Source organism: Zeus faber, assembly GCF_960531495.2.
Source record: "Zeus faber genome assembly, chromosome: 22".
In the NCBI taxonomy this organism is placed as follows: Eukaryota; Metazoa; Chordata; class Actinopteri; order Zeiformes; family Zeidae; genus Zeus; species Zeus faber.
Genome location: NC_137209.1, coordinates 9,157,150 through 9,179,300, shown reverse-complemented (window position 1 = coordinate 9,179,300; position 22,151 = coordinate 9,157,150). Strand labels below are relative to the sequence as shown.

Here is a 22,151-nt window from a genome sequence, read left to right as displayed (position 1 = left end):
GCCCAGCCAAGATTGGAGATTTGTCTTCGGCCTCAACACATTCATTCACCTTACACAATAGACAACATATTAATAAAAATAGAAATAAATCTGTCCTCATCATACACACATAGATACTCTATAACAGCAATTTGAGGATAGCGCCCATGTCCATATACATACAATTTATATAAAAAAGCTGCCGTGACACATTCATTGTTGTGATTATGCTCTATAGGCCTGCTACCACTACTTTTACATGTATCCTATGTTTTATTCTGTTTCCACAATACAGTGGATGACAAGAGCCTGCATGGCATTACATCTATTTTAAAATATCAGCTCATTACAGTTATTACAGGGTTTGGATTATCCATAATATACATTAGCTATGACATCTTTAGCCACATCAGTTGGTGCGTTATGATTGACATCGGTGCTCAACTGGGCCGTCCAGCTCAAACCCCAAATCCCCAGCTCTGCTACCAGATGTCCAGCTCCGAGCTCCAAGTCTCAACGTCCAGCTCCACGCCCCAATGTCCAGCTCAACCCTCAAATGTCCAGCTCAAAACCCCAATGTACAGCTCAAACCCCTGATGTCCAGCTGTGAGCCACAATGTCCAGCTCTGAGCTCCAAGTCTCAATGTCCAACCCCAAACCCCAATGTTCAGCTAAAACCCCCAATGTCCAGCTCTGAGCCCCAGTGTCCAGCTCCAGAGTTTGAATGTCAACCCGCAAGCCCCAATGTCAAGGACTCTGAGCCCCAATGTCCAGCTTTAAAGCCCCAGTATCCAGCTCGGAGCCCCAATGTCCAGCTTCAAAGCCCCAATAATGTTCAGCTTCAAGCCCCCATGTCCCCAACAGCCCGCGGGGCGGAAGCCAGGGGCCTGGGGTGCCGGGTTGGGTCCTGGGGCAGCTCGGCGCTTCTGGCCAATGGGAGGCAGGAATGCAAGTTGCGGTGCAGAGCTTTCTGTGGCTGCAGAGCCCGGCGGAGGGCGGCAGTCAGTCAGTCAGTCAGCCAGTGAAAGCGAAGGCGGAGACCCGAGCCCAGCTCCCCCCCCACCCCCACCCCCACCCCCACAAAAAAACAAAAAAAAAAAAACTCTGCCTCTTCTGGATCCCGTTCAACTCAAACCGCACAACCCAAAAAGCCGATCCAAAAAAAGAAAGACTCGAAGAGGAAGGAAGATCAGGAAGAGGAGAAAAAAAAAAACAACCCCAAAACAAAACAAAACAAAAAAACAAAAACAACAAAAAAAAACAAAAACCCACGAGGTTTTCCTTATTTCGATCTGAGCGCCTTTCTGCCAAGAATTGTGTTCCGGTGGTGTTGACTTTTTTTTTTTTTTTTTTTTTTTTTGCGAACACTACAAGACAAAAAAAACAAAAAAACAACAACAACAACAACAACAACAACAAAACCCTCTAAATGTGAAGCGACCGGCTTGCGTGTCGACCCAGGCGCCAGGAATCCCCGTTAATAAATGCAGTACAGTGCAATGGTACGTGGAAATGGATTATTTATCGTTACTTTTGAGACGCTGTGATAAGCTTTTTTTTTTTTTTTTTTTGGTTGCGGCAGAATGTCGGCGTTGTCCTGCGCGCCGCCCGCCCCGGCGAGAGCAACGTGAGGGGGGGGGGGGGGGGGGGGTGGTTTGGGGAGAGGGAGAGAAGTGGGGTGAGACGGAGCAAAAACAATGAGCCGACGCCGTACAGTTGGCACGCGCACCGCGCTAACCTCCCCGCCGACACGCGCACCGGCAAATTAACGTCTGGGTCCGCGCACGCACGCACGCACGCACCGGGGGGGGGGGGGGGGGGGGGGGAGCGGGCGAGAGAGGGACGCACACGCGCGCGCAGATTTAAAGCCGCACCAACTCCCCACGCACCGCGATAGCACTTTATTCCTTCTGCATTTCGGTGATTCCTCTCTCCTTTTTTTTTTTTTTTTTAAATATATTTATGTATATATTTATATATTTGTAGGGTTTGTCAACTTGAAAATGACAAATTGTGGTATGCATTTTTAAGTTGAGAACACCCCCCCCCCCCCCCCCCCCAAAAAAAAATAGCAGGTTTAACAAAATGTCGATTTGATTCAACGAGTTATGTCATGATTTATTTCCCCACGATGTCATTTGCCCTTATAGTTGAAAAACAATGTCTATAACAAGTTTTCCTTATTATTGACTTTATCATTGCATGCGCCAGGGGTTGTAATGGGTTGTTGTTGCGGACCCCAAATTTGTTTAAAGGGATTATAAAGAAAAGTGGGGTGGGGGGGGGGGCGATATGCACAGTAATTCACGTTGGGATGGTCTGGCGAACTAAACCGAGTGGTGTCAGTGGATTTGGAATAATTTAATAATCTCAAAACGTGAAGTACGGTTCCCCCGCCCAAAAAAAAAAAAAAAAAAAAAAAATAGAGTCACATTTAAACTTGTAAAATAAATGTTCACATTGTGTTTACAGTGGAATGTGTCTCTGGTCCGAGGTCCGAGGTGGCGGTGGTGAAGGGGTGTAAACCCAGAGGATCTGGTTGGAGTGGAGGATGAGGAATGCGTGTGGAGGAGGAGGGGAGGAGGGAAGGAGGAGGAGGCGTGTGACTCTGTAATTACGTGGGTTTAAAAAAAAAAAAAAAAAAAAAAGAGAAGAAAGTTGGGTCTGATTTGCTGGAATCGCGCAGGGCTGTAGGTGCACCGCTTGCGTGTGTTGCGTGTGCGTGTGTGCGTGTGTGTGTGTGCGTGTATGTGTGTGTGTGTGTTTTTTTTTTTTTTTTCTCTCTCTCTTCCCCCCACCCCGACCAGGTTTTTTGAAAACGCAGGGCGCAGATCACGGAAACCTCCGCTCTGCACCGCGCGCAAATGAGCGACAATCACCGAACTGGACGCGCAAACGTCTCCAGCAGCCCGGCGACGCGCACGCACACAGGAGTAGAAACGGCACCGGCGCATCTCAAGTTGCTGTTTTCCGCCTCTCCCGCTGCACACTTTATATTCCGCCGCAGAGACGACTAAAAAAAAAAAAAAAAAGTCCAATGGATGTTTTGGGATAAATTTACGCGGAATTCAACTGCTCGGCAATCTTGGTTGCGCGTCGTGCCGAGAATGGCGCGATAATAAAAGTTGCGTTCGTCCAGAGGAATCGTCCCAACTGCGTTCGTTTTGCGCGCAACCGGCTCGTCATGTATTCTCCGATTTGTCTCACACAGGTATCTGGGGCTTTTCTCTTTATTGTCTTTGCTGAGGTTTTTACGGTGTTTTGTATTTCCCCTTTCCCTTTACGGTATTCCCATTTCCCTTAACCGAACGTTGAGATACTTAAATAATCTGTTCTTGTGACCCCTGTAGCTATTTAACCTCAAACGCATGTTATTTGATCTAACGTCAGTGTTCTTTAAAGTGACTTTGACATTGCATTGCATTCCATTGCTTTGTATGTTTTTTTGTTTGAAAAGGGAAGTAACTGGAAATCTAATTACAATCACTGAATTAAGCCGACAGGCACTTTTTTTTGCGTTTAAGTTGTGAGTAAAAGTATTGTTCTCCAAGACTTGTCATCTTCAGAGACTTCTGTTATTGGCCCAGGTCTCCACGTTTCTCCAAAGTCTAATCTGGTTGTTTAATAATAAATATACAGATACATTATTATTATTATTATTATTATTATTATTATTATTATTATTATTATTATTATTATTATTATTATTATTATTATTATTATTATGTTGAACCCCTAATTTCTGTATTTATAGCCCTGCTAATGATCTGGACATGTGCATTTTAGTTATATAAAATAACCTCTGATTTCATTGAAATGGAGTTGGAAGATAAAGCCACTTTCACCACAGAAAGATCAAACGCATGATAAAGTTGATTCAGGGCTTGGCTCAAGCAGCCGACTGTTTTGGCTGACTCAGTTTTACTGTTTATATTTTACATGGCATAAGTAAGTGATTGACTGAGATGTGGTTTAGTTTGTACTTAAGAGGATTGTGCTTTTATGGCCTGAGCTGAAGTGCACTGCGTAGGGCCTTGCCAAGTCATTTATCTTCAGAGCATTTTGCTTTACTCTGTTTTAAAAGAAAATTGAATATATATATTTTTTGCGACTGCAACCTTTAGTTGAAATTCTAAGTCGAAATGTGTTTCTCCCCATATCCCGTCATTTTCAATGGCAACTTGCAAGAAAAAATAGCAATGTGGTGAGATAATTTACATGACGATACGCTTGGGTCAGTTGTTTAAAAGTTAAAGCAAAACCTCAATTATTAAACTGCACCCACACGCTTATTTACTGTATTCGAATGCTTGCTATAAATATCTGTGGCTCTTTGGTTTTATTGCCATAAAAGCGTGGCTTCTCGGGGAAACTGCACCAGCAGTGAGCAGATATGGGAGAAGATTTCTGTGGTTACCCAGCCTGCCTGCCTGCCTTCACACAGAACAATATGTGGTTTAACTCTTCAAAGACCCTTTCAAATGAGCCGTCTTACGCTTATTCAGTTTGACATTTTAATGCCCTAAAACAATGCTAAGTTCATGTTTCCTTAAGGTATTATGATTTCAGAAGATTCCTGAAGACTCCCCCATTTTATTTTACATTTCACAACATGTATTGGAACAGAAATTCTAATAATAGGTTAAATAATATTTAGAGTTAGAAAGATGTTATTGTGATAGGAAACTATAGTTTCATCAAAGTTTGGTTTAAAAGTTTATTATTTTTAATTTACATCTTGTGACCTAATTTCAGTGACTATTATTGACAGAATTGACACAATATATGAAGTTTAAAAAAATCTGCAGGATACCCCCAACTAATACTCTTTATTTTTAAGACTTTATTTCCATAACTTTCAAGCTCGGCTTGAATTAACTGTTTGGATTAACTGTATGGGGTTCTGGTGACTTGTTCGACAGTACGTGTTTTCAGTGATGGAAAATTTCCAGTTTTTCACTAATCCAATTTCCTTCTTAACAAAATACATCCATCATCAAACGTACTACCTATTATTATTCTGTGGTACAGTATGGGAGGAACTGGATTTTGCAAAACGGGCCACTATTTAATTTACACTGCTATCACTGCCAACACATTCAATTCTTTGGCATGATTGCACACCCGGTCCTGACTCACACGGCTACGAGGAATATCTCCCTCTTAAGTTTCTTTACTTTGTCTACCGACTGTTTTAGGCACAGCCAAAGGATTTATGTGTGACACAAAAAAGGGTCTGAAGAGTCTGAATGTGTGTCCGTCGGAAGAATAGTGAAGCCCTATTATTTCCTGTTGTGGTGCAAATCATTTTTATTCCTTTATTTAAAAAAAAAAAAAAAATTCACTTCAGTACAGCACTGGCTCGGGGTTATCTTCCACCCTCGGCGTATGTGCGACAAGTCCCCACTGGAATGTGGATAGTTTGATAAGAGAAATGTGAGCGCGAGCGGCGCATGCTCTCTGCGCTGGCAGCACAGGAGTCCTGCTCAGAGCATGCTCGGCAAGCCAGAGCGGACACTCGGGTGCATTCAGGCACCGCGCTTGGTGCTGTTGAAGCGCTGGCAGTTTGGCATAAACAGTGGATTTCCTTGTCATACCGTGTCCAGATACAGCTAGGATGGTAAAAGCAATATCGCAACTTGAAGAGGTGTTTTTATTTAGACTTGATGCTATTTAAACTGATAGAAGGATGTTATCGTGATGTGTGTCTGCATGGTTGGACGCCAGAAACAGTTTACTTTTTTTCCCCTCGGGCAGTCGAAAATTTCTGCCGTCTGAAACAGCTCGTTGACCGGGTTAGAATTCGGGGCCAGATGTCGCGAGCACGGGTATTCTAAACATCTTCGTCTCTCCTCATCTTTTCCCCCCTCTTCTTTGTCTCCCCTCGAACGCTCCAGGATGAATTCCATCCCTTCATCGAGGCACTTCTCCCACACGTCCGCGCCATCGCCTACACATGGTTCAACCTGCAGGCCCGAAAGCGCAAGTACTTCAAGAAGCACGAGAAGCGGATGTCAAAGGACGAGGAGCGCGCCGTCAAGGACGAGCTGCTCAGCGAGAAGCCCGAGGTGAAGCAGAAATGGGCCTCCAGGCTCCTGGCCAAACTCCGCAAGGACATCCGCCAGGAGTACCGCGAGGACTTTGTCCTCAGCGTGACGGGGAAGAAGCACCCGTGCTGCGTGCTCTCCAACCCGGACCAGAAGGGCAAGATCCGCCGAATCGACTGCTTGCGGCAGGCCGACAAGGTTTGGCGCCTGGACCTGGTGATGGTCATCCTCTTCAAAGGCATCCCTCTGGAAAGTACAGACGGCGAGCGCCTCGTCAAATCCCCGCATTGCACCAACCCAGCACTTTGCGTCCAGCCGCACCACATCACAGTGTCGGTCAAGGAGCTCGACTTGTTTCTAGCATACTATGTCCAGGACCAAGGTAAGACTTCAGCTTGTGTGTGTGTATGTGTGTGTGTGTGTGTGTGTGTGTGTGTGTGTGTGTGTGTTTGGTGATGGGGAGTGGTGGAGTGTGTGTGTGTGTGTGTGTGTGTATGTGTGTGTGTGTCTGTGTGTGTGTGTGTGTTTCTATGTATGTGTGTATAACCATCCATGTGTGGGTGATAAGGTCAAGGGCAACTTTTCTTGGCAATGCACATCATCTCTTCTTTTTTTTTTATTATATATAAATTCTGAAAATAAGAAATGACGGTCCATGTTTACGGGCTTATTTATACATCAAATGTGTTTAGAATTGTACTGTTTCTGTTTGTTCTGATGTGGGATGTGTGTTGACACTCATTTCTGCAATTGTGAAATGTTATTAGTTCTCTCTTTTACACCCACACAAGCTCACACACAAACTCTCTCTCTGTCTCTCTCTCCCTCTGTCACACACACACACACGCACACACACACACACACACACACACACACACACACACACACACACACACACACACACACACACACACACACGAACATCAACTCACTTATGTCCCTGCATTATGCAGGCCTCTTATTTGCATAATAATGTATTATAATTATAGTTCATTTAGTGATTAAAATGAAAGTGGCACATTTTATTTAAACAAAGTCTTCATAACGTGGAAGTTTCAGTTTCACTGTTGTCGTGCATGTATTTTTTCGGGGGCATTATTTGTGGCATTTGTTATTTGTATAAATGGGCCTCTGTTGGTTAAATAAATGTAATGGTTGGTTCAAAGAGAAATTCATTATTGGATTTGAAAACTCTGCAGTTATGCAGAAATACTATTGAATTACAATAACACAATTTCCAACTATTTCAAAAACCCTCTATATTAACTTACAAGTACTACACAGCCGTAAGCAAGCTATATTACATAATACTATTTAAGGTGTGGCAAATTTTATGACTTAAAGCTGGGTTGACTTTTTTCGATAATGTGATCTCTGTTTTTATATTGAGCAATACATTTTATATATAATTTTATTTTGTATATTTTTGCATCCATATTTATTATATATATATATATATATATATATATATATATATATATATATATATAGAGAGAGAGAGAGAGAGATTTAGTACATAACTTTTTTGCTTTTGTGTACAGCAAAGCTATGTGTAATAGGAAGTCAGAATTAAACCTTTTTTAACTAATTAAAAGACTCAATAGAAGAAACACCTACATTCTATGTTCCAATGTTCTATTTTTCAAATTGAAATATAATGCTCTTCTATTCTATTCTATGTTCTTTCTATTTTGTGTGTGAATATATTACAAAATAAGTCACTAGATTACTAAGAATGTTGCCACATTTTAAATATAATTCCTGCCACGATATTTGGGAAATAATTTTTGTTGTGAATGGAATAATTATCTTTGCTCCATGTCATTGGTAGAAAATCATTAGCAGGACGTCATTAAATTGTTGTAAAGAGAAAATATAAATTATTAAACGTATATAATATTTAGAAACAATATAATTTATTTGTAGGGATGCAAGGTTTTGGCGACAAAGGTTGTTCACGTTCTTACTTTCAGTTTCTACACACAAACACCAGTTCAACGGGCGGCCCTCCAACTAAAATGTTGTCTTTCCATCAAAATTGGCTCATGTTATCATTCGTTTTTATTCGGCACCGAGTGTTTTTCTCTCGACGCGCTTTTTTGTTTTCCGGGAACGAGAACCCATTTGCACCGTATCTGCATTTGAATTTCCCCTTTATAAATAAATTGGTTTGCGGTGGGAGCAAATGTAGTAAATACCACAATATTTTCACCCCGTGAGGAAGAAATATCAGCAAAAGCTAGCTCATTACCATCAAACCTCAAGCGCCATTTTGTGTTTGGTTAGTGCCAAGGAAAGCAGAAGGCACAGCAGAGAGACAATAATGGTTGCCATTGGCACCAGGGTTGGCATCAGACCCTCTTTTGTGTCTTTTGTAAGATGCCGCTGCCTGTCTAGTTTGCATCTGCTGTCTTTTCAACAATTCAGTATCCTTAGCGAGCCTATTTAATAATGCCTTTAATAATTTAAGAACTAGAATTTAATAATATACTAATATTCTTTCTGAAAATAAAAATGAAGATTGACCTTAGTTCCATCTAGGTCGGTAGCAAACAGCACTTAAAACATTAACTCAGAGCTTCCCTAAATAGAGAAGATTATATGTTTTTTGTGAGCTCATAATTTAGTTCATCTGTCAGACATCGCAAGCAAATCAGGTATTTATACCGGCATCAAAATTCAACAAACGCCGTAATCAAATTCTTTCACCGTCACAAAGTCGGGTAAGCATTTCGGTTTTTGGAGGGCGAAAGCGCCTCTTCTTTCTTTTTCTTCCATTTACCAAGCGGTGCCCATCTCCAGACAATGCAGCCATATTGTGGTGGCGTGCGGTGCGGCGCCATTTTGTTTTGCACCGTGCCAGGGAGACAGGGAAATCGCCAGTAATGGTTGTTAGAGGGTTCGGAGGTTGGCATCAAACCCTCTTTGTCTGCATGCAGCGTGCCTTTGATTCGTTGGTTGGCATCCGCAATGCAGTGGGCACATTGGAAAGTTTTTTGACAGTGGCAGAATGGAAGCTGCCGCCTTTGTTCTGCTGCAACGGAACGACACAAACAAACAAACAAGCAATCGAAACACAAAGAAGCGATCTAATATACGTTTCTGACAAAGAGAAGCGTTGGCGTGAATTGAAACGGCTCCGAACCCCGCGGATTACATTGAATTCAGTGTATCATGCTACAATGTCGGCTGGAATCGGATAATTTTTATACGCTGCCGCCGCAATTTGTTCGGTGCGTTGGTTATTGCTTTCCGATTAAAGAATCCGCGAGTCAAAAAAAAAAATGTATTTGAATATAACTCTCATGGGTTTGCCGCCTGAGAAAGGTCGTCAGGTTGGCAGCGAGTGCGTTGGTTGAATTTTGAGAGGGCACTCAGCCCTCTTGTTCTTGGGCACAGACGCGTTTACCCAGGCAGAGCTGTAGCACCCATGTGCATGCCCAGATGAATGCCCGCTGGGAAGTAGGCTGGGGGCAGGGAGTGGGGGTTTGTGGCATCCATTGTGCCAACTGGCAGGCCTTCCTCAATAGAGGGTCCTGGCTTCTCACGGGCTCACTGCTGCTACCCTTGTTTGTGACCTACCAGGAATAAAATAGAGACACGGTTCTATCATTTCACTAATTGAACATTCGGGTTCCCTTTTATGAAAAAAATATATTCCCCGTCCTCACCTCGATTGATATTTTTTCATATTTACTTTGACTGTCTTGAGAAATAGTTCGCGTCTGGACATGTCTGAACAGACCAAGTATTTGTTGGTGTTGTGGTATTGCTCATCACTGTGCCCTCCAGGAATGTAAGAAAGTCGGAAATGCGGAAATTCGGGGAAGGCTGATTGTTCAAGCTTTTCAAGTTGAAAATGTTCTTGTCCCGACTGTTCCTTCTTCGATAGCTGCGTTGGAACTAATTGCAAAAATCCTGAGAAGAGGAGTGAAAAAGCTGTAGAGATCCAATGTTAAAATTTACAAAGATCCTGACAGAATTATAAACAGACATAATTCGGTGTCTTTTGGAACCCAGGTTCTTGCAAAAATTGCATAATACTGGTGCTTTATATTCCACCCAAATGTACTTTGTGAGAATTACCAATGCATTCCCCCTTGAGCAATGGCAGAAATGGGTGCCTTTGGCCTCCTTGAGACTGAAGGGGTCAAGGTCAAGTCGCTTTCATTACGGTGGTGCTGAAAGTTAACACGGTCGTAAAACATCATTACCCCCTCCCTCCAAAGCATTGCTTTTTTGCACAGTATCCTGATAGTTTGTGGTTCTGGAGAGACTGTCTCAAATTGCATGCCGCCATGTTAACAGAGGCCTTGTTTTACGAGACCTAGACTTAGCCTCTGGTCCCCGGGTCGTGACCCCTGCAAAGAGATGTGTCAGGGTATCCTCTGAAGTTTAATTGAGCAAAACGGACGAGTGAAAACACGCCGTGGCAGGCTCAGGGCACGTGGAGGCGGAAGACTTTTTGCCTGGGGGGTCGTGGTCAGAGTGTGGGGGCAGGGGAGCTACTTGTAAGCTCCCTCGTTGACCTCCACAATCAGGGTCAAACCATCGTCATTGCTGGATCACTGGTGGTCTTTTGGCAAATGATTGCTTCTACTCCCCCACCAAGACTGGCTGGCTTTCCCTTGGTTCAGCGGTCTAAGTGAGGGGAGAGAATGCTCCGTGTGCCCCCACCCCCCTTTCCAGTCTCCCAGGCTGGTCTCTGGCCCCAAATGCTGGCTAGCAAGACCACTGCTTGATCACCAAGCTGTGTGGGGGAGCCGTTTGCATCTTGTTTTCCGCGTGGCTGCCTTGGAGGCACGGTCAGGCGGCCAGTGCAGTAGCCCTGACCCGGCGGGTCACAGTGGAGGTCTGTGACTAAGCACAACATCCATCCCTCCCTCCCTCCATCCCCCTGTCCGCCTCAGCCATCAGGAATCACCCCTGCGGCACACGTCCCAGCCAAGTGACTTGCTCACTCCCTCTCCCTGGCTTTCTGTCTCTGTCTCTCTCTCTCTCTCTGGCTTTCCCTCAAGTCCTTGACTCCTAGCATGACAGCTGTCCCAGGGCCAGGCGCTTGGCCAGAGAAAGGGTGGCTGGGTTGATGCCAGCAGTGCGAAGCAAAACTTGCTGCAAGCAGACAGTGTTAAGGATGCCAATGTTTGTCCTCTTTTTTCATTTCCTTTTTTTTTTCGTCAGTTCAAACAAGTTATTACATTTCCTTGTATTTCGTTGTGTTTGCGGTGTAAGTAAATGATGCTAATACAGCGATCTTGGAATTCATTGGACTCTGGTATTTTTGGGCTGGTGTTCAGAATTTGATTGTTAACATTCGGAATAAAACGCAAAGACTTCACAAACACTGTCTTTCCTTTTTTTTTTTTTTTTTTTTTTTTTAAGGGCATCCAGTGACCCAAAAGCCATATAGAAAACCTCTTTAGGGCATTTTGAAAGAATCTGAAAAGTGAAGCTCACAGCCCTGCACTTGGCTCCCATTCCGACTACCTTATTAGTATGCAATAGAGCCTGCAGTGTCTGGCTCGCTCTCTTCCAGAGCCATAACCTATCGAACAGATTCTTTCAATGTAATCCACTTAAAACTCCCTCCCAGCTCCAGCGCTTGCCTTATTGATTTCCTCTTCCCACTAAATGTCTTCCCAATCCTCATTCTTCTAACCCAAGAGCAACATATACTAAGTTCTGTTTCTTTCTTTCTTTTTCTTTCTTTCTTTCTTTCTTTCTTTCTTTCTTTCTTTCTTTCTTTCTTTCTTTCCTCTTATTCTCAGGTTCTTCCTTTCTTGCCTTCCTTCCTTCCTTCCTTCCTTCCTCCCTTCCTTCCTTCTTCCATTCTCTTTTTCTTTACTCGTACTCTCTCACGTTCCCGCTTGTTTGTGATCTCTGACTGACTTTCTGTTGCTTTTTGTATTCCATTGCTCTCCTCTCCCGCTCTTTCACAGACACTTACATGGGTGCAGTGCAGTGAGGTTGCTTGGCTCAGTATGGAGCTTGTGTTATTAGCAGCAGGGTTTGCTCGAACAAATACCTCAAGGCTTAAACAGACCATGTTACCTCCTTAGCCCTCTTTTGTGTGCCATGTGTACATAAATTGCCATGGAAACAAGACAACTCAGAGCAGAGGCCACAGCAAAATTTGGAGGCCTTCTCTTTTTTAACAAAATTTACAACTTCGTTTCTTTTGCCCCGCAACAGTGTTTAATTTTCTCGTGACGCAGTTTTCGCAACAGAATCCATCAAACGTGAGACCTGGCCTTCTAGGGGGATTCTGAAGAATAGGAACTAGTCTAGCAGAAAAGCTTGTCTTTGTCTTTCTGCCGGAGTAGGGGTTACAGTTTTTGTGTTTGTTGCTGCACTTGGTTAAGGACTGAAGCTTGTGTCATTAGTCCCTGGTTAAGATCTCAGCTCCACCACACTTTCCCAGGCTTTTGGAGAGGACCCCCAAATGCATTTCAAATCCCCTCGAGGCCACTTGACTGGAGGACCGGCACCTCCCACTGCTCCCAGCTAGCCTTCCCCACCCCCACCCTGTCCGCCAGTCCTCCCAAATGAAGACAAATGGGTACATTCACCCCCCCCCCCCCCCAGTCCCAGGCACTACACTGTACCTCACTGTCCTGCCTTACAAAGACCCTCCCTGCTCCATGAACCTCTCCATCCAACGGCTGCACTCCCTTCTCTGCTGTCCTAGCGGCCTATCTGTCTGCCAGGCAGTTTATCTCACTGTCTGCCACTAGACTGCTTGTGTCAGGCAGCTGGGTCTATGGTGGACAGAGTTCTGGAAAGTGCAAAAGTGAGGGAAACTAAATGCTGCAAAGATAATTTTTCTTCAGGTTGCATTTTTTTTTTCACACAAATAAACCACAAAATAGTCCGCCTTAATAAAATCACCCGTTAAATACAAGGCAGGGAGTTTAGCTTTGGGCGAAAGCCGCTTCCTTGTCCCAAGAAATGAACCTTGTGAACCAATGGCTATTGGAAGACGAAGGGAAAAAAAAAAGATGGTTGAGGGTGGGCGGTGGGGTGTGATGGGGAACTGGGAGCAGGGACAGACAATCATTGTGGTTGCCCAGGAGATGTTAACTTCTCCACGCAGAACCCCCACCCAACTCTGCCCCGTCAAAGCCTTTTCAGCCCAGACAGGGCCGATCAGTGGCCCAGAGTGATGGTTGTCTCCGCTTTTGTTTGGTCCCGTACAGTACGGCCCGTCACTGTGACGGCTCGACGGGACCTGAGTAGGATGACAAAAAAGAAAGGCCCCGCCGTTGCACTTCTGTGCAAAATGTACTTTCGGGTGGGGGGTGGGGGGGTCACACTGCTGCGGTGGGGGTAGAATCCCCAGTGGAATTCTTTCTAATGTCAGTACGGCAGGTCAAAGAGGGGATATGGTGTCTGGGGCTTGGGAATGGCCTGTTTGGGACGGATTCAGCAGCGCCCCCATTGAGTTGTCACAGCCAGCCAAAAAACCTCCACTCCTCCCGAGCATATGTCAGGTTCGGCGCTCAAACAAAGAAAAACCTTTTACTTTTAACTGTCTCACGTTAAATCAGCAGAGCACGTCATATTCCATGACAAAAATTTCTGAAACAGTGATAATGTGGATGGCTAATGGGAAGAGTGGGAGTGAGATACTCCTAACTCACCAAAATGACTGTGTTTTTCATTATTCCTCTCTGTTTACAGTCATTGATACATTTGAAGGGTAGAAAATGGGATAGATACTTACTCAATGTTTTCAAGGCGGAAATATGTCATTTGTCTTACGTGATCAACAATAAAATGTATTGGAATATAAAAGTCATTACACTTTAAAAATATACATATTGAGAGTTTGATCCCTACTTAATCCCTTGAAAAGCCAACTTCCGCTTTGAGTGCTCGGGTATTGCATCCGAGGACCCAGTCAAGGTTTTCTTCTTTTGTTCAATTTTTAGCAGAAAGACTGATTGGCTATGGCTGTCACATGTTGTTCAAGCTGCAAAGCTGAAACTAATGGATCGCTCTCTTTTTTTTCTTCTTTTTATTATCAAAAAAGTAAAACCAAATCCTTACCTTAACCTTGTTCTAGACCTGCCTAACCGTAACCTAAAATAGTTTTTTTTATGTATTTATTTAAATGGGGCATGGTCACATATCTGCCCCGGACACTACTCAGGAATGTCCACTCGCATAGTCAGAAAAGAGTGAAGAGAACCAGAATGAATATTGGAGTTGCCCTCACAAGATGGAGAGAATTCTGTGCGACACTTACACAGACGTAGCATTTTTTTCATTTGCGCAGATGAGCTAATGATACCTAATTATCTTTGTCAGACCCCAAACCATCGCAAACTTCCCTTCAAAGTTCCCCGAGGAAAGTATCGGTTTATCGTGTTGCCTTTCGTCTCACAATATTTGAACTAAGCCATTTTTTTTTAATTAGCCTCTTAACAAAGCCAGCCTCTGGGATAGCCGTTCTGGATGACTCCACACAGCTCGAGTCCAAGGTTCAAAAAGCCCACCTCTGCGCAAACAGAACGGTTAATGAAACCTGTAGGCTGCATTTACAGGGAACGTGTTGTAGTGTAGTGTGTACTTTAAGCAGCGATAATCTCTAAGATTTCTCCTCTGGCAGAAGTGGCATTCGGGCCGAGCTGAGTTTTGAGAGAAAACTTCGACAAAGGCAAGACACCGAGACACGCTCGTACATAAAATAAAATGCACATATAAAGACTGACACATTAACAAGTATTCATGCATTCAGTACATACCTAAATACCTTTCTTTACCTTTTTTTTTATAGGTAGTCAACAGCACCTCACCGGTGAAACAATGCTTCTGGCATTGCTCTGGATTTACGAGTTCCAGATTTTAATTATGATTGCAACATATCCACAGCTCTATAGCCCACAGTTGGTGTGAGAACATATAATAAAAAAAGAAAATAAACATACATAAAAAAAGATATATATATATATATATATATATATATATATAAACGTCCCTGCCGGACCTGGGTAGATTCACAAGTTAGATCAGGTACTTTGGCTACCAAGAACCCAGTCACCAACCCCTGTTTGAGTCTGCATTTACTCCGGCCCTCTCTGATGGAATGCAGACGGCTTCGAGGAGGTTGTACTTGAACTCGAACACCAACTGGACATCTCACACCCATTTCATAGAGTTCGGTAGCATAGTTTGTCACCTACAACTGCTTTTTGGATTTAGTCAAAGACATGAAAAAAACTGAAATTCCGCCGCTGAAACACGAACGCGGCGGTTAACAACGGCGCCCGAGATGGAGGAGCCGGCTCGGTGTTTCCCATGAACATATTCATCTGCTCATGACGGGGACTGTTTTACAAACTATTAGTCCCCCTCTCAGAAGACATTTTCCTCTCTCTCCCCCCTTTTTTCTCTGTAAAATCTCTGGCTGTAACTTGGTTTGCCATGTGTGTCTTGTTAAGGGCAGTTATGACAAATGGCAGCAGCTGTACAAACTAATCTCTCTGTAGCTTTCACACATGGCGCCCAATTAACAATGGACCACTGTGGGGCCCTAATCCATGGCGCAGCCATCCTCCGGGCCCGCTCGCACAGCCAGCAGCCTCGGGAGCCTCCTGTCCTCGGTGCTCCGGCTGGACCAGCCTGCCGCTGGGCCTGACCGAGTAGAAGGCACAGTAGCCATCTTGTTTGTTTCCCTGTTTCGGGAGCACGGATTCCTGGAGGCTGGAGGGGTTCATTCGTGCTCGGACTCGGGCTCGGGCTCGGGCTCTCGGGCTCTCGCGCACGCGCGTCTACATACACTCTCAGACTCACGTGTATGCCGTCCGTAAGCACGCATAAACACATGTGCACAGCTGCAGTTGATAGATTTACCAAACTGGTTGTTGAGGGAGTGGGTGGTGTGTGTGTGTGTGTGTGTGTGTGTGTGTCTGTGTCTGTGGCTTTTAGTCCATGTGTGGCTGTGTGTCTATGTGTCATATAGGTTTCCTGTCAGCGGGCATATTTCCAGTAGTTGTATGATGATAAACTGCTGTTTCTTGGGGCCTCAGACAGCTGAATGTTTTGCGTAAAATGCATCACCCCCCTCCCCTCCACCCCACTTCACTTGGTGGAGAGTTTTACGCCATCCCACTCTCGGATCTGTCCCTGGATGCCGCGCTGTGGAGGTGGACATAATTTCCCCACAGGGCTACTTGGAGATACAGGTAAGAACACAGTGAGGTCTGGGAATATGATTTTTATAATAATTATCATTACCAATAAATATCATTATTATAGGCCGGGTGGTGGAGGTGTATCGGGGAGAGCTCCATCACCCGCCTTCCCGAAGGAGAGGTGGGCATACGGCGTGACTTACTTCATAAATGTTGTTGTTTTTGCATACCCCAACTTAACACAAACACACCCAATCAGTCAACGCATTTCCTTTGTGTCCAAGGGTACGTCAGTGGCGTTTTACAAAGCATCCGAAGGCATCTTTGGTGTAGTTTTAAATTCCCCTCAAAACCAATCCAAAGAAATTAACAATTTACAAGGACACACTCCACTTGGACACGGAAGCGCACGGCTGTTTGTTTCCACTTGCACTCCTTTTTTGACTCAAACAAGGCAGCAAAAAACGGATTTTTGACTCAAAGGAGGGTGTTGAAGGGCGGACACCCATCAGGAAAATGATGCGAGGCTCTGCCAAATCTATGGCATGAATGAAACGAATGGATGAAGGAAAATGAAAATGGTTGGGGTGTGATGTCTGGCAGGCAGTGCGAGGGCGCTGCCAACTATTATGAATGAGAAACTGCTGTCGAGCAAATGAAGAAAAAAAACCTTTTTTTTTTCTTTTTTTCTTTTTTTTTTTGCCTGCCTGCCGTCCAAGAATAATTAACACCGCGCGAGGCCTCCTGGCCGTGCGTGGTGTGTAGCTCACGGATGAAATCACAAGACAGTTCACCAGCATCCCACTGGAGAGAGAGAGAGTGAGGGAGGGAGAGAGAGAGAGAGAGAGAGAGAGAGAGAGAGAGAGAGAGAGTGAGAGTGAGTGAGAGTGAGTTTGGAAGTTGTTGGGGGTTGTTGGAGTCAAACTTCTGATGGAGTTTGCTGTAGCTACGAAGGCGGCAGTTGAAACTAAAAGCCGAGTGGAAGGCAGCCAAATTCGCAAAACCGACAGCGTCTAATCTTAAATATGTTCAACATCTGCAATTATACATAAACATTTAGACGTCCCCCCTCCCCCTTCAGATTCTCATCCCGCTTTTCATGTTCTACTTGCCCACCTGGAATGTGCCAAGCAACCAAAGCCCTTGTTTGGGCATAAAATGACTGCATGGCATCTCATATTTCCATAAGGATTATGCAGTGACACGTCGCATCAAATGAATTGGTTTGTTTTTGTTGTTTTTTTTGGGGGGGGGGGTTTCGCGGCGGAGGAGCTGCCTCCTCAATCACTGCCAAAACAGACACAGACAGGTCACTAATAGTTTGCAAAACAGTCCTGTTCCCCCTCGTGAGGCTGTCCAGGCTCTGGGATTAGCGCAGGGTCTGTAAATCTCCCGGGGGGGTTGACGTGCTGTGCGGTACAGTATGCATCATATACACTGCTCGCCTATGTGCGCACGGTGACATGATGGAAAGAGCGGCGTGGCGGCCAGATGTACGGTTAAATATAGGAACCCTCCGAGCCGAGTTCAGGGCGGGACATGGAGGGAAAAGCCGGCTGAACGGACATGTACGAAGCGGGTCTCAGCGGCGCGGGGCCGCGACAAGAACCATGTGTCCGTAAATGTATATATAGAAGGAAAGATGGACGGCCTTTACGTTCCTTCCTTTAAAGAACAGAGGCACTTAAAGCGGAGTTAAAGAAGTTTAAACACCACGCTCATGGAAGACAGAAAACACATTACTCTGGAGTGGGGTGGCCCCCCCCGAAAACTGACTGGAGAATATGAACTGTTTCAGCCTCACACGCCGCGTAGCTCGGCGCTCCATCCTGTTTATCCGCAGGTCCGGTGCGTCTGCTCCAGCCGCCGAGGGGATCAAGAGACAGAGCGTCGGTTTCACACGACTTTTCTTTTTCTTTTTTTTTTTGTTTCTTGTTTGTTTTTGTTGTCTTGGTTTTTACCGTTTCACCCCTTTATTTGTTGCTTTTAATCAACATCGTGTATTGTGCGAGTCTGGCACAAAAGGACGGCGCTGTCTGGTGGCGAGCGCTCGAAACAACCCCACCAAACCCCAATCCCCCCCAAAAAAGTGGTTTCCCCCACAAAGACAATCAAAGCCACGTTATCAGCGATCCGCATATTCTCACCCCGGGACACAAGAGGAGAAGAATGCCCCCATTGACTGATTCTGCCTGCTCGACCCGGCCTGCTGATCTCCCGAAGAAAAGGCTTGAATCCTCCCAGACCCCCCCATCCCTCCCTCCCTCCCTCCCTCCCTACTTCTTCCTTATATATGTCTCTATACTTGAGGGAGATCGGAAAAAAAAGAGGGGGGTGGGGTGGAGGGAGGGGGGGGGGGGGCGGGCGGGAGGGAGGGAGAGAGGGAGAGGGTTAGAGAACGGGAGGGCTGTGTGTGTGTGTGTGTGTGTGTGTGTGTGTGTGGGAAGAGGAAGGGAGGGAGCGGGGAGGGGGGTCGGTTGGGCTGGGTTGGGTGGAGGGCGGGAGGGGGAGGGTGCAGCTGAAAAGACGGAGCCGTCACCTGCCAGACTGGAGGAATGTTAATGCCGTGGCTCTGATAATTGGATTTTATGCACACCGTCTGTAAGGAACGTCCAGCAACTTTCCCCTCTCGTATTGTCTGCGCGGGCTCCGGACCCTCAATAGGGCTTGTCTATGTTTATACAAGCACTCACGTCTCAATAAAGACTGTTTACAATGCGTGTGTGTGTGTGTGTGTGTGTGTGTGTCTGTGTGTGTGCGCGCGCGCGCGCCTGTGGGAGTGTGTGTGGCTTTGGTTGTCTGAATCAAAAGAGCATGTGTCTTGAAAAGGGAGGGTAAAAGCGAGGCACGGGAGGGGGGCGCGAGTTTTATGATATGGCTTTGTGCGCGGCCAGCCTCGATCGGGGCCTTTTCAAATGAAAATTCCGGCGGACTGTGGCGCTTCTACCGTACTTTACATTCATCGACTTTTTTTTTTTTTTTTCACGAGTGCATTTGAAACGCTGAAAAGCCCGCCCGTCCCGAGGAGGGAAGGAGAGGAGAGAAAAAAAAACGCTTTGCAGTGTCGACGTACAGTGGAGTTTAGACGCACCCATTCTGAGGTCAGAGGTGACCGGGAGACACTCCCTATTGGCGGTGTGAGCCGTACATGATCCGCGATCATTAGGGAAATCAGGGCGGACGTGGGGGGAGGTGGTGGCTGGCGGTGGTGGTGGAGGGGTGGAAGGGGGGGTGTTGCTGGAATCGAGCCGGGAGCCGTGACGCACCGGTTTTCCCTCTGCCTGGCCTCCTGAGCTATTTCCACACGGCTTCAGCGGCTTGAGCTGGTTAAACGTCTCTGCGCTGACCTAAATTCCTGATATTCACCTCAGAGGACCCTCGCTTTTTGCCAACAAACTGTTGTTTTTTTCTTTTTCTCTCTCTCTCTTTCTCTCTCCCTCTCTCTCTCTCCCAGCTCCTATAAGCTTCATATGCGAGGCCCCGGCTCGAAAAATGGACGTACGGTTTGTTTGTGTATCAGAGTTCCCTTTTCCTGTACGTAAGGAAACCGTGTTGGGCGAAAAAAGGAAAAGGCGTCTTACCCACCCGCCCCCCCCGACTGTATTCCATCTGAGTGGAGGTGCTCAAAACAATGACAATGAGGTTTTTTGTTTTTTTTCTCTCTCTTTTTGGCACAGAGACTTGTTGTGGTTAGATAAACACCTTCTAATTGCATTTAATCTGTGTTAAAATAAGGCATTTGGAACAATTACTTAGGTATGTTTACCAAACAGCTGTTCTGCGGATCCTTTTTTATCGTTATGTACCGAGTTCCCCTCGCCGGTTAGTGCGGAAAATAAACGTGCTGTTACTTTAACTTATGCTTGGGCTTAGTTTCGGGCTTCAAAGGTTTTTTGGAAATGACAGCGTGCGATTTATTACTTTTGGGGAGGACTGCATTCAAACAAAGTGGTTAATGTGCAAGATTAACAGTCTTTCAACATTTCAATTCAACATTGTTTCAAACCATTGAATCGTGTGGGTTTTTTTTTTTGTTTTGTTTTTGTTTTTTCATTTTTTGCGGTTGCATAATTGTACAATATTTTGAATCCCTTATTTCATTGTTGTCAAAATGCAGCGAGATAGCTACTATTAGGCTAATCCCCCGTTTGAATTTACGACCAGTGTGTCCAAACAATAACTTTATCTCACATTTTCTTTCTCCGGTCCTCCGCTCTCGGTCACGGCTTTAACGTTGGCGCGTTAAAAAGTTTTACGGTGCTGCGCTCCGATCTCTCACCGCGCCGCACAACGATGAGCGATAGCATCGAGGGCAGCACTATTTCAAGCAGCAGACTACTATATTTCTCCGCCGCTGCCTTGTTCTCTCCCCTTTCACCTGGCACTGGTGTGCTATTGCATAAACAATGGTCTGGGCAGCCACCTTTTGGGCCAGCGTAGCCGTCAACGGGAGCTGGACTCCGACCAAGTTGATGTTGTTGTTGGAGACAAACCCGCGGCCAAACATATCACACGAGCCAACCCCTGGCCTCGGCTTCGGGAGGAGGGCGAGCGCCCATTGGACGACGACGAGCGTAGTACCGCTTGACAGCTTTCGGAGCGGGCGGAGGAGCCAGAGTTTTTTTTTTTTTTTTTTGTTTGTTTGTTTTTTAGTTTCGGAGTCGAGGCGGTTTTTAATAGTTACGCTTTCATAACAAAAAGAAAACAAGGGGGAAAAAAATGGAAGGATACCCCCTCGTTGGACCGGGGCTGGAGTGCGGGTGTGTGTGCGGATCTGTGTGATCTGACGTGCGGTATGTGTTTAGTATTCATAATGAGCTGTTGCAAAAGACGCTCTTTCTCCCTCAGTCTCTCTCTCTCTCTCTCTCTCTCTCTCTCTCTCTCTCTCTCTCTCTCTCTCTCTCTCTCTCTCTTGCGCTGTCTCTCCCTGCATATCTTGCTCGGCTCACCAACCACCTGTATAAACAGCAGTGGTATTGCGAAACGGTTCCAGGGAAGGCTCTTCCCAGGACCGGTTGTCAGAATGAGGTCAGCTAACACTGCTCTCTCTCTCTCTCTCTCTCTCTCTCTCTCTCTCTCTCTCTCTCTCTCTCTCAGATAGCACATGTCTTGAATAAAAGTGTTTTTAAAATCATTCTCTCCCTCTCTCTCTCTCTCTCTCTCGCTCTCCAACTCGTCCTCTTTCACTTTCTTTGTCACTTTTTCTGTAATTATCTCACTCTCACACTCCAACTCTGAACAAACAATAACGCCACACAGTTAACCTAAAGCAACCCCCCTCCACCTGTTCACATACCAATTACCAGTGTCTTTAGTGGATGTATGACTGTATGTGTGTGTGTGTGTGTGTGTGTGTGTGTGTGTGTGTGTGTGTGTGTGTGTGTGTGTGTGTGTGTGTGTGTGTGTGTGTGTGTGTGTGTGTGTGTGTGTGTGTGTGTGTGTGTGTGCAGTCAGTGGGAGGGTGGTGTTCCTTCAAGTCCTTAAACCGGATAAATCCAATTAAAGGCTCGGGCTTTACAAATCTACAGCCAAAGTGATCTATCTATCTATCTATCTATCTATCTATCTATCTATCTATCTATCTATCTATCTATCTATCTATCTATCTATCTATCTATCTATCTATCTCTATGTTAGTTATTAAGCTGTAGATTATTACTAGTTTAATTAAACAAAACACAAGCAATACTTTCACATCGTTGCACCAGGTGTTTTATGTAATCCAAGCCCATAGTGGTGTGTGTGTGTGTGCGTGTCGGAATACGTATGTACGTGTGTGTTCATGTGAGTGCTTGGGTGTGTGTGACTGTGTGTGTGTGTAACATACAGTATATAGTGTATCTATCTTATCTGTCCCCCGGTTTAGTGGGAGATGGGCGTGGTGGAGGGAGGTGGGGGTTAATTTATATCTGCATTCCCCCGGCATGACATCATCTGACTCTCAGCGATCATTTTACCCCGGCGCCTTGCATAAAAACCGCGCTCGGGA

The 22,151-nt window shown here is 45.4% G+C and overlaps 1 protein-coding gene across 6 annotated transcripts in view; it reads left to right on the top strand.

Moving 5' to 3' along the window:
- The first annotated feature begins 1,107 nt into the window (after positions 1-1,107).
- The window catches only part of LOC307247039 (nuclear factor 1 B-type-like), a 74,486-nt gene continuing 53,442 nt past the window's right edge, over positions 1,108-22,151 (top strand). For 4 of the 6 annotated variants that reach the window (XM_080023103.1, XM_080023099.1, XM_080023102.1 and 1 more), the window contains exons 1-2: positions 2,819-3,190; positions 5,877-6,408. In XM_080023103.1, the coding sequence (XP_079879229.1) occupies positions 3,164-3,190; positions 5,877-6,408 (559 nt within the window). In that variant the 5' untranslated portion in view covers positions 2,819-3,163. Of the gene's footprint in view, positions 1,482-2,818; positions 3,191-5,508; positions 5,600-5,876; positions 6,409-22,151 lie in introns of those variants that run through there. The other 2 variants (XM_080023100.1, XM_080023101.1) reach the window with 2 other exon arrangements.